General features: G+C 38.6%; 1 protein-coding gene across 5 annotated transcripts in view; it reads right to left on the bottom strand.

Annotated features, from left to right (window-relative positions):
* The window catches only part of Atp8a1 (ATPase phospholipid transporting 8A1), a 215073-nt gene that overhangs the window by 164151 nt on the left and 37699 nt on the right, over nucleotides 1-13223 (bottom strand). For all 5 annotated transcript variants that reach the window (XM_042678094.1, XM_042678098.1, XM_042678097.1 and 2 more), the window contains one exon: nucleotides 1374-1414. In XM_042678094.1, the coding sequence (XP_042534028.1) occupies nucleotides 1374-1414 (41 nt within the window). The remainder of the gene's footprint in view (nucleotides 1-1373; nucleotides 1415-13223) is intronic.

The raw sequence follows: 13223 nt of genomic DNA on the forward strand, positions 1-13223 counted from the left end.
ATAAGTGTAATCTTGAACAACTAATGGTTGTCTGTTGGGGAAATGAGAAACATTAAAAGTTAATTTTAGAGTGAAGTAACAGACTGGTACCTCCTTTGTAAATATTTGGTTCCTGAGCAAGTGGTCTAAGTAACAAGAAACTAATGTGTTAAAATGCCATAATATGAATTTATACTTACTACACAGGTATCTCATCATGAAAATATTCCTTTAGATCTTACTTGATTATATCCTATCTGTCTTCTCTTTAAAATGTTTTAAGTCCATGAGTACCAGAAAAAATCATAAAAGAAAATTATTACTTTTACCTTTTCTGTTATTTTACTCTTCTGAAACAGATGACCAGTATACAAATAAAACATACATAATCAAGGTATTTTCCTCGCTGATACTCTTATGTCAAAGACAAAAAGAGAAGGTGAACTTTCATTTGGTAGATGGAAATTTCTATTATAGCCACTCATTTAAAATAAATAAAAATGCAATTAATTTTTTATTGACAGGGGACACTTATGCCGACAGGTAAATAAGGTGACTATAAATACCATAAATATCAAATGAATGGACTTCAATTGACTGAGCAATAATATAGAACAAGTGGTGACTGTAGGTGACATCCTTATTGGCCTAGGAAGACACTATTCTATGAAATACAACCTCCAGTGTCTTCAAATCCCAGGAAACACAGAATTCCCTGAATGGACTGGCCTGGCCTGGCCAGGTTTCAGAGGCTAGCCAACAATTGTTGCTACAGATTAAGTCTTCCAGAACTGAGGGAGAGCTAGTAATAACTATTAACTTTTTAAAATTGGGATCTGAAAAGAATGAACATCTAGGGTAACATTTGTGAAAGCGACGTGGTTCACTCACTGCCATATCAGAGTTCGATTGAGTGCATTAACTTCTAATGATACAAGACTGAGTTTTCTTCCATTCGGAAATGAAAATTCTCATTTGTAAGACTGTTTCAGAATAGAAGTTCATAGTATGAAAATGTGATTAGTCTTACTGTATGAATTTGAGGTAAATATATATAAATGTGAAATCAGAACTCTTAGTTTTTATTTTACTTGGACAGTAGATGATTAAAGCAAAATTTACAACACAAAACAGCTCATGGTTAAATAAAATCTATGAAAACAGTACTCAAAATGCTATGAAAGAAACAAAAAGTTGTAGATACTACTTTTCAAAAGATGTCTTTTTAGAATACTCAAGGGAATGTGACTGAAGATGCCATGAACGTTGACATTATTACTAAATAGTTTTCATGCTAGAAGAATTCTTGACTTTTCCTATGTTGTGTATATCAAACACATCTCCGAGTATACATTTACTACTTCTTTGTTAGCAAAATAAAAATCAGTGCATACCTTTTCCCAGTGAACAATTTCCCAAGCGCCATTTCTCAAAACTGGAAAGAGAAAAGGTATTATTTTAAGAACCTGTTTTTACTATGAGAAGGCTATTTCTGTTGAAACAGATCAGTTTATAAATGAATAGTTTCAAACAAAATGGGTAGCAGCAATAGTACAGCTTTAAGATGTATTTGTAAATGCAAGGATATGCAAAATTATGTAAAGAAACAGAAACTTTCAATGTTCCTTTCAGCTTCAAGAGTGACAAGACACAGGAGAGGGCTGAACTGGGGGAGAGAGTCAAGAAAGTGATGTGAAAAGGAACGTAACAAGGGTGCAGTTATTTCAGATGCTACAACAAAACAAAATAAAAAAGAAACTCAAACAGCAAAATGATAGCTGTCCAATTAGTAAAAGTTTAACACATAAAGCCAACATTAAAAACAATTGCATCATTAGACTCATAAAAATGCACAAAAACATTTCCCAGTGTAGCTTACTGGGGAAAAACAATGAAAGAAGAGGCTATTATTGTGTTATGATAGAAGGGAGAGTATTCCAGAGTTGTTTTTTTTTTATTGCACACAATACTAAAGTCACTCAGTGTCTTTTCCTTTGCCACTGTGTGTCTCTGACATAACACTAGATATACCAATAGACCAAAAATAGAAAACAAAACTAGGACAAAGGCATAATGGGAAGTAGATAATACAGCCTTAGAACTTTAAAAACAAACAGGGCCCATCAATAAACCATCCAGCCCGAAAATTCCACAAGGGCAAAGTTATTATTTAACATTACATTCCCTGAAAACCACATCACAAATGATAAATATTTTACAAAACAGGTAAGTTACAAGTACAAATATGTTATATCAATTATCTTTTAATGTTATGAAAAACAAAAGCTAAACTGGGAAGAGATTATAATGATAATATTCTTATTAAATGTTAGATAGCAAATGTTCAATAGCAAATTTGATAGTAATTATACCCTATTAGGTCTTTATAATTTGCCAGTCCTAGGGTTTGAACTCAGGGCGTGGGCACTGTCCCTGAGCTTCTTTTTGCTCAAAGCTAGCATTCTACCACTTGAGCCAAAGTGCTACTTCTAGCTTTTTCCGTTTGTGTGGCACTGAGGAATTGAACCCAGGGCTTCATATGTGCTAGGCAAGCACTCTACCACTAAGCAACATTCCCAGCCCCCTAACAGGTCTTGAAACAAATACTACAATATAAATAATTTAAATCTAAATATAGTATTGTGTTTCAAAACTCTGTGAATATAGAGGTATGTCTTATTCCTTTTGTTATTTCTAATATCTTGAGCAGTATTCCAGGCAATAAGACATTCAAATGCTTACAGATAAATAAACAAATCCAAGAATAAATAGTGTTTATTAATTGCAAGAATCAAGTGGAAGAATAATTCATTTTGGTGAGCCAACTTCCTTAGTTTAAAAAACAATTTCAAGCTGGGTGCCAGTGGCTCATGCTTATAATCCTAGCTCCTCAGGAGGCTGAGATCTGAGGATCACAGTTTGAAGCCAGCGTAGGCAGAAAAGTCCCCGTGAAACTCTTTATCTCCAATTAACCACTCAAAAACCAGAAGGGAAGTGGCACACTGTGACTCAAAGTGGTGGAGTGCTACCCTTGGGCAAAAGAGCTCAGGGATAGTGCCTGTTCAAGCCCCACGACCAAAAACAAACAAACCATTTCAAGTTGAAGGGCTAAAATGAAATTATTTTCAGTACTGTATCTATAGCTATATCAGTAAAGTAAAAATTCACATTTTAAAACTACTCAAATAGATAGGATCCAAGAATCTAAGTCAAATGTATACAGAATCTGTCACTATCCAAACACCTTAGCCAATATTAACTATTATGATTAGGCTAAAAATTTTCATCATCAAATATTTAGAATTCTCCAATAATATCTAGAATTCTTTATTTCCTTCTGATTAACATTAGTCTGATTTCAACATTTAGCTGTTTTTTCTTTTAAATCAATGTCTAGGGGCTGGGAAGGTGGCTCAGCAGTAGAGTGCTTGCCTTGCATGCACGAGGCCCTGGGTTCAATTCCTCAGCACCACATAAACAGAAAAGGCCAGAATTGGCACTGTGGCTCAAGAGGTAGAGTGCTAGCCTTGAGCTGAAGAGCTCAGGGACAGCATGCAGGCCCAGAGTTCATGCTCCATGACCAACAAAACAAACAAATAAATAAATAGATACAAATTTTTAAAAAATCAATGTCTAATCAAGCAATTTAACATGAGAATAAAGGCTTCCAGTCAGACAGGATGAATATTCTGGTGTTATCTTGAAAAGTATGGTGACTATAGCTGACAATACTACATTAAACACTTAAAAGTTGAAGGGAGAGTAGATGTTAAATATTCTTATCCAAAATAACAACATATAAAGTCAGATGGATAAAATAATTCCACAGTGACTAAATACAATTCACCATTAACTGATTCCAAGACCTTCCCTTCACAAGGATATCAAAATTTGCTGATGCTCAGGTTCCTTAAATAAAATGGTACACTATTTACATATGACCTGTACACATCTTCCCAAACACTTCAATTCATCCACATGTCTATAGTACTTAGCATACTATAAATATTATGTTCACAACTATTACACTGCATTGCTAGAGAATAAAGAATAAAGAATAGTATTTATTAAAAATGCTCTGGCCAGTGTAATTTTTTATGTTAGTAAATACATTATTTTGTCTTAAAAAACAAAAGTAAATGGGGATAACTATGAATATTCCAATGATATCTTCAACCCATGAACTAAGCTAACTAGATCTGAGTCTTTACCATATCCATCAGTTTGTGACTAAATATGACCAGAAAAGGGGAAAAACAACCTAAAACAAAAGCCATACCATAATTTGTGGTAGGTTTATTATATTCATGTGTCTCATTAAAAAACAAAAATCAACTCACATTGTTGAAATAAAAAAACTCTTGTTTGCAAAGAAGTCTTCCTCACATCTTCACACTTTTTCAGCACCCTCCTGGATCTTGTCTTCTTCAAAGCATCATACCCATTCCAGCCTCTGAACCATTATACTTACCTTCATAACTGGAAGTCTTTTTTCCATCCTACGTATCTTCCAGAACTTAGTTTCACAGGAGACAGTCTATGAACACCTGATCTCTTGGCACTCCCTCTGGGTTAGATTGCTAGAGCAATCTGCACTATTCCTTGGGAGCACAGATCCCAGTTGGACCATCTACTTAATTGAGAGGGTATCATTTAAGGGCCACCTCCTCTCTAAGACTATCAAAGCCATGGCAACAGGAAACTCCCCTATTGTGGTCACTGCTGTGTTCCTAGGGATATGGCAGAGGATTACTAAGTAGGTATGTGCTGGATAGAATTCCCGTCACTAATATTCCTGTGTATTTGGAACCATGTGAAGCTGCAGTAGTAGTTACATAGGTTTGCTAAGGATAAAACTCCATTCCGTAGTTTAAAACCATGTACACATAGCATTTAATACACTAGTATGGGGGGCAGAAATAGGCTGGTAGTTCCTCAAAGAGTTAATCACAGAATTACACTATGATCCAGAAATTCCACTCGGAAGCACTACCTAAGAGAATGGAAAGTTCATCTCACATAAGATTTACACATGAATATTCATTGCAGCAATAGTCACAATTTCCCCAAAGTGGAAAACTTCCAACTGTCCATCAATTGATGAAAAGATCAACAAAACCTGGACTGTTCTTTAGTGGAATGGAATGTTCTTCAGCCACAGAAAGGAATTAAGTGCTGAGGAGATGACATGGATGAACCCTGAAGATACAAGCCAAGACACAAAAGACTACAGATTGTATGATCATGTCTATAGTAGACAAATAAGACAGAATGTAGGCAAGTTGGTTAGCAGAGAGAGGGAAGAATAGGAAGGACTATTTACACACATGGTGTTTCTTTTTGTAGTGATCAAAAAAATCTCTGAAATTTGGCAGGAGTGATGGGCATGCAACCTCATGACTCACTAATGGGCCACAAAACTGCACATTTTAGAATGGTAAACTTTACAGTGTGTGAGTTTAAAATTAAATTAAAAAATAGCTATACAAAGATGCCGATGAGGTATTTAGACCATTGTTTTAATAGATTTTTCAGTTTTATCTTAGTAAAGAGACTTCCTGTAGCAGCAGTTAGAGATGGTTATATATAACTGTCAGATGAATGAATACACTCTATTCTGAGGTGAGCTCAGGGCCACCCCTTCCAGGGTTGACATCAAAACTAGTCCTCCTTGACATGCTGCCACTTCACAGTTGTTTGCTAGTTCACATCCAAAAATAACCCTGGCCTGCTCTGCTGGTTGCATGCAACATGTTACAACAGACTGCTCGGCCCAACAGACCATGGCAGGAAGTCTCTTCACTCAAGAGAATGGAGGCCAGTGGTACTCTCCTGAAAGACCACTAAGAGTAATCCCTCTAAGGCTACTTCCTGTCTTCATCTTGTAAATATGCTCATTTCTTCCACCTTATTTTAATTACTTCTCTCTGTCCATCCAAAGCTGCTCACTTCCTTTCTCCAGCTGACCTTTCTCAAATCTCTGCCTCCTCCCCAAACAGTACATTCTACTCTGACACAAATGTTTTCGGTCAGCTCATGACTGATGAGATACATTGGAAAATATGCCTTCCAGCACAATATTTTAAAGTTTAAAAGTACAAAATCAATCGATGACATTTTCTACCAATCCTTCCCTTCTCCACTCCCCCCCAAAAATCAACACACATTTCCAATAAGACAATGTTCTTACCTTGGTCAAGGTAATAACTAATTACACTCCTCTATCTGGATATATATGGATATATTTGCTTTGGGCCTCTTTTTTAAAATTTATCTATCTGCAACTTATTTTTCCACTTGATATTTTATACTTTCAGAATAAAGCATAGACAATGCATTTCATTGAAAAATTAGTGCACTGAATGGATGTGTCAATTCCAATGGGTTGAACAATGGAATGGACTCACAAGGCCACATAGGCTGCATTCACAATCAGGTCTAATCAAGGAAATGAATGTGGTATGATGGGAAAATGATAGTGCAAAAAGGTATCCGGAGCCTGACAGAGTTGGAGCCCCAGCTGCATAGATTCCTTCTCATTCATCCAACACATAGATTTTTGAACCTCAAAGATAGAACAAGAAATCTTAATTTCACAGAGGTCACAATTACCAGGAGGATCTTCTACATCTTCTAATCCATTAATCAAACCAGACTGCAACTGGTTAAACCAGATAAACCATTAATCTGCAAACATCCTTAAACTAAGCAGAGACATTGTCTTGGGTGCCTCCATGTGAATTTAAAACCTTCCATTATAAATCATCAGCGAATCTGTCTTGTCCTTATCCTGGGCTTCATTCAGCATCACCCTGTCAGGTCCCCGGCAAGAACCCATTTCTTCCATAAGATTCTGTTTTCAATGTTTTGTCCCATCACCAATGATAGTACAGCCACACTCACAGGGAACATATGAAGTTTCACTGACTTAAAGTCCAGATATGCATAATTCTGTCACTGTGTGACTAGTAGCTGGTATCTACTCTGTTATCTGCTGGGGCCTTGATGAATCAAGGTGAATGCTATCTAAACAGAATAGCATTTTCCTGAGAGTGTTACAGATTTGGACACTGCTATCCTTCCCTTCATTTACTCTGTATTTGAAATACAAAACGAAAAGAAAGAAAGAAACAAAGAAAGCAAGAAAGCAAGAGAAAAGAAGGAACACAGCTTTTACCAATAAAGCTGGACCCTTTTTAAGACTATAGAGAGCCATACACCAGCAATCCTGGTGAAGGAAAAAATAATCTGCTACAGCATTTTAAAGAAGTGTACAAATTAAGACTTGAAGACTGGCCAAGGATATCTGTCAATCATATTATTCATTGGTGTCTGTCTTTTGGAACTGGTTCTCAAATACCCCATCCTTAGAACAATTAAAATAAGCACAATCACATTTGCTATGCTGGCGACTGAAACAAGAACCTAGTTATTTTTAATCAGTGAGCTCCTCTGCCCTAGTTCCAACTTTGGAGAAAGAAGGAAATAATGTGGGGTCGGTAGCTAAGATTCTATTTAGCTTTCCTGGGCCAAAAGCAACAGAGCTCCTACTCTGCTTTCCTCCAGGGAGATGATTAATGCTGCCTGGAGAAGCGGAGTGAGAATGAGGCAGGACGGAAGCAAGAATGGCCCCTGGGTGCCACAACAGCTCACTCTTCAATGCAAACTCCTCTGCCTCTCTCCAGTTCCATCCAAACACACCTGCTAAAGTTTACACACAGACTAATTAGTGTGACAGTATGCAAGGGAGGGCTCAGACTTTAAACAAACACCTTCAAGAGGAACCTGTTTTTACTTAGCAAAAGACCAGCCAGCAGCTTTGTTGTAGTAGGTTTCTACACTGCAATGCAAACATTCTGTTAGAGGACCTGGGACATTCCTCATCAAAGGCCCCCAAGGAGGCTCCCAGGGCTCAATCAACACCACAGCTGCAGGTGCTCATTTACATGCTCTGCTGGGAGCATGTAAATGTGCCAGCCACCTCTCCAATCAACATGGTCTGTCTCTGGAGACAGCACAGAAAGTCACTGGCTTGCCTTTCTGGGAAATCAGTCCCTTCTTAAGTGGCTAAGAAAAGGCAATTCATCAGAAAGGATGTCACAGAGGACAGAAACACCACAGGAAAGGTTGTATGCTCCAACTTTCTCTCTGGGAGCCTGCAGTAGAGTGGGATTTTCAATTATCCCAAAGGTGAAGAGTGCAGCTGAGACTACGTTTCTGGCCTGGGTCAATAAGGAAAACCAGTATACTCATATTAAAGTATTAATTCATTCTTGATGCAGACTCTTAACTTCTAAAGGTAGTTCCAAGGTAAAAGTCCTATTGTGGTGCAAACCAACAATACACAAGAGTATCCTGGGTGAACTTGTCCATAGATCAAATTACATCACTACACAGAAGAGGCCAAATCATTGTCTTCCAGTGACACCAAGGCAAAGGGAAGTTCTCTCTTTTATTATTTATATTCCTATGGAATTGTTCCATAATATTTCTTGACATTCATTTATAAAACTTTTGACAAGTGTCCATCATCGACACCAACATCACTAGGAATTTCTTCTACACCAGACCTCCAGAATCCAGAAGGACTCTAGACATTTTAAGTGGTCCTCTGGAGGATTCTGAGGCCCACTCGAGTTTGAGACTCAATGTCTTATTTAAGATACTACATGGGTAAGAGCTCAAGGGTCAGCAATTTCCTGCTTTCAACATACGTTCCCTCATCTCTGCTCACAAACTCATAAATCATGCAATTTTCTGTCAGTTAACTTTCCTGAAAGAAAAAAAGAAGAATCTCCCTCCCTGGTCTTACCAATGATTTCATAATTCCCTACAATGGGATCTTAACGTTCACTTCTCAACTTGCCTGTGAAGAAATAGAACCCTACTTAAGAACAATTAAGCATTGTTACTTCTAAGATGCAGGCTTTAGTAGGTATCTCAGTCCTGGTCCTCTTTCAAGTGCACACCACTGGGTATTTCGTAGGTTTTCTCTCTGGCTCTCAGGCTGAAGCTATCCATGCCATAGTTTCCTTTGCCTTCTCCTATTATTTGCCATCCTGGTCTCACTGTGTTGTGCTTTATGATGCTAGCCACACTTGGCATTAATTCCATTTTGCACCTTGGTCTGCAAAAGCCTTCTAAATATGGCTCCAACTTGCCTCCCTGTTCTTGTTGTCTTGTGTCTATGCTCTTGCCAAAATAGACTATTATTCCCCGCTCATGTCTTCTCACATCCACTGTTACGCTCACATTGGTCTCTTGCTCTCAGCTACCATCTTAATCTCTCTGCCTGCCAAAATAATTCTCATCCTTGATGAACCTCTCTAATGACATTTCTGGGTCCTCTATTGAAGTAGGGATGCTAGGTCTAAACAGCACCATCTTGGCCATGTGGTGAATAGGGAATTGGGCTTAATTGGGGCCATCTTGTCTTCATGGTGGAGGAAGTTAAATCCTACTTCACAGGTGAAGGGCTTGCCTGAATTCCTAGAGGCAGGGGCAGGGATTAGGATGATGGGTTATTAGACCTGTCAGTCCTGTGCCTTAAACTTGGGAGACTCTAGCGTTTCCTGTGACCCTGCCCTCTGAACCTGACCGCATTTAGGGCCAGACCAGCTCAGCTGCCATCACACCAGGCCTCGTGCTCCGATCTCCTGTCTCCTGGTTCTTCTCCGGTCAACACGGTGTCCCACTTCAGCTCGCCATTGGAATTGATCTGGTTTGTTGGTGTTATTTTTCTGCTTTTTCTTTCCTCTCTGGCTCTCATGGCTCAGTTTTCTAACAGTGCTAAGTGTATTCACAGGACTGCAGGAGTCTGCCTGCAGACGCTGGCTGTCTAATAAAAACTTCCAATTCCAGCTCTCACAATGTGACTCTCTGTATCTTGGCACTGAATTTACCTTACACCGCTATCTCTCTTTTATGTATTAGTTTGCTTCATCTTATGTTTCCTTCCATATTATACTTTATTGTATGGCAATAATGAAGAAGAGTTGTTTCTTCCCTGTAAAAGGTTTTATACAAGGATGATGTTCAACAAATGCTCTGACGAGGGGAAAAACTTGGAGAAAATGAGGGAAGAGGTGACATTGTTCAAAAAGAAATGTACTCAGGGGGCTGGGAAGGTGGCTCAGTGGTAGAGTGCTTGCCTTGCATGCATGAGGCCCTGGTTCGATTCCTCAGCACCACATAAGCAAAAAGAAAAAAGCTGGAAGTGGCGCTGTGGCTCAAGTGGTAGAGCACTAGCCTTGAGCTGAAGAGCTGAGGGACAGCGCCCAGACCCAGAGTTCAGGCCCCATGACCAGCCCCCTGGTCCCCCGCCCCCCCCCCAAAGAAATATACTCAATACCTGATTATATAACAGTAATCCCTCTCTATATCACCTGTACAATTAAAACATGGTCTAACGCTCTAACTTTGAATCACATCTGTTTTACTCAGGAACTCTGGATATGCAACTTTATTTGGGTTTGCTTAAAACAGATTGGAGAACATACCCATAGAAAAGGAACATAAGTGAAAAAACAGAATACAAAGTGTATAACGTTTACACTTACAGAAAAGGGAGCCAAAAACAAAAGCCAGCCTGACATCCTACACTCCTCAGTTTCTTCCATGGGTTTTCCCCTCTTTGCAACTTTGATTTCTAGCACAAATGAAATACACTGTATTTCTCCATAGATAAATACCTTCTTCCTATCTAGAGCTATGGTTGAGGATTTCTAGCCAGATCAATTTATATAATCCTGAGATGTGCATAATAATATAAAGACATTATCAGACTTTCAGATGTTTGAAGTTATTTAGACTCTGCATGTAAACTTAAGCCCTAGGAAACACAATTTCGTACAACTATTTGCAGGTCAGCTGATGTCCATGAGGTAGAGTACATGTTCAGGCCCATGGTTCACATGTCGGGCCAGACAAAGGAGGTACTGTTTTTCATCAGGCCAGGAAAGTGGTGCTATTTTAGGGTGCTTAATGTTGAGTGTTACATATCCCTTGTATAACACTGACACAGCTAAGCCAGTAAGACTAAAAACTGGCCTTACTATTAGGTCACCTCAGGCTGAATAACCTGGAACACATTTCACCCACACTCCTGACCATCTTTTTCACAGGACCTTAAAGGTAGAATGGTTTTATAGGAGATGAACAATCATGTGCCTTGGGAAAGTGACCATCAATCATCACCAACATCCAAAGAAGGTCAGTATGGCTCTGGACAGGAAATTAGAGCTGGAGATGAATACAATTAGTTATTTTTAGCAATGTTCCTAATTTACAAGAATTTCATGTAGTCTTTTCTAAAGCACTAAATTACACAACCAAACTACTTCATTAACAGAGACTTATTCTGACATAATACTATCACAATAAAACTAATTGTGATCATGTGGGCCCTCATTCAAATAGAGCATCAAACCAGGTGATCAAGAGTATCTCCCATATTGTCACTTAAAGAATACACACACACACACACACACACACACACACACACACACACACACACACGCACACACGCACACACGCAGGCATGCACGCACCCTAAATCCTTCCAGACAATTATTTAAACCTAGGATTTGTAGAAAGCACTTCCATTCTCAGTCTGCAATTGAACTCCATCCTTAACCAAGCCTCTGTGTTATGATTTTAGGTAAAAACTTTCATTTCATTTAAATACCGTCATGCTACCCTCAGAACATCTCATTAAAACTGAAAGCACCATTTTCCAATTTAAAAAGAGAACTAGCTCAACTACCACAACGAATTCCTATGAGGACTGACTTCAATTTACATATTATAATCACAATTACAAATTTAGAATCTAAAAATGTCTGCAGAGATAAATGTGGTAAAACCCAATTCAAGGAAAACTGAGACTGCCCTGTGTGTGCGTGTGTGTGTGCGCGCGTGTGCGCACGCACGCGCGTGTGTCTGTGTTAGTCTGTGTGTGAGATATGTGTGGAGGAGGTATGTTTAAAAAACAAACAAACAAACAAAAAACTAAGGTCAAATACTGAGAAGAAATCCGAGGAAAAGCAAGGGAAACTGGGGCGCTCTGAGGATGGAGGGGTCCTGGACTGTGAGTAATAGAAGTAGAAAGTGGACTCAAGCTGGGTGCCAGTGGCTCACGCCTATAACTCTAGCTAATCAGGATGCTGATAACTGAGTATCACAGTTTGAAGCCAGCTAGACAAGGGAAGTCCGTGAGACTCTTACTGAAATTAACCATCCAAAAACCAGAAGTGGTGCTGTGGTTCAAGTGGTAGAGCGCTAGCCTTGAATGCAAAAGCTCAGAGACAGTTAAAAAAAAAAAAAGTGGACACAGCCTTTTGTTCCTAGAGGCAATGACAATGACTTTGACAGAAGGTGAAAGTGGCAAGAATTTCCACAGCATTAATGTTTTCTTAGTGCCTATGAAACAGTTATAAAAATGCTGATTTTTTTTCACCATGTTTTCACCCTAGGGAATCAATTTCTGAAGTGAATCATGTGCCACATGCATAAGAGCACCTGCTAAGATAGGACATGGGCTGGGAACTATCCAAAATACAAAGAGGCACAAAGGTGACTTAAGAAGCTGGCCCTATCTTTGGAAATGTTTTCATTTAGGATGTACAAACTATCACATGTCTTCAACAACAACAACAACAGGAACAAAGAAAAATAGCATTTTTTGAGTAGAAGAGACCACAAGCACATTCAGGCTCTTTCAGGTACCTGGACTTCTGCAGTGAGGTCTCCAAGACAATAAAACAAGAAGTGTTCCCCACTCCACCCCCCCCCACACACACACACAAAAAACAGATTTGAAGGATGAACTCAAATATAAAGTCTACCTGAATTTTTAAGTTAGGCCTCAACCACAATTTTGTTAGTAAAAAATGAGGTGCCTGGCAGGCTCCAATCTATAGTTAGAGTTGAAAATGATGGAAATAAATCACACATTTTATATTTCTGGTCTCTAAGGAATGCTAGTGCAAAGAAAAAGTCTTTAGTGCCTTAATGCGAAATACAGAGAGAAAATATTCATTTCCATAAGAAGATAGAACAGCTAATATCTGAATCTGAGAGAAAAATCCTCTTTCATATTATGTAGCCTTGGCAAGCATTTAGAAAATAAAATTTGAAGTTTAATTCTTTAAATCTCTTCCAAAAAATCAATTACCTGTCATAAATATCTTCCTTCCTACTCCCACACACCCACTACTGCTTCAGTTCAGGAAAGTAAATTGAGT

Source organism: Dipodomys spectabilis, unplaced genomic scaffold, assembly GCF_019054845.1.
Source record: "Dipodomys spectabilis isolate Male_0828 unplaced genomic scaffold, ASM1905484v1 ptg000043l, whole genome shotgun sequence".
Lineage (NCBI taxonomy): Eukaryota > Metazoa > Chordata > Mammalia > Rodentia > Heteromyidae > Dipodomys > Dipodomys spectabilis.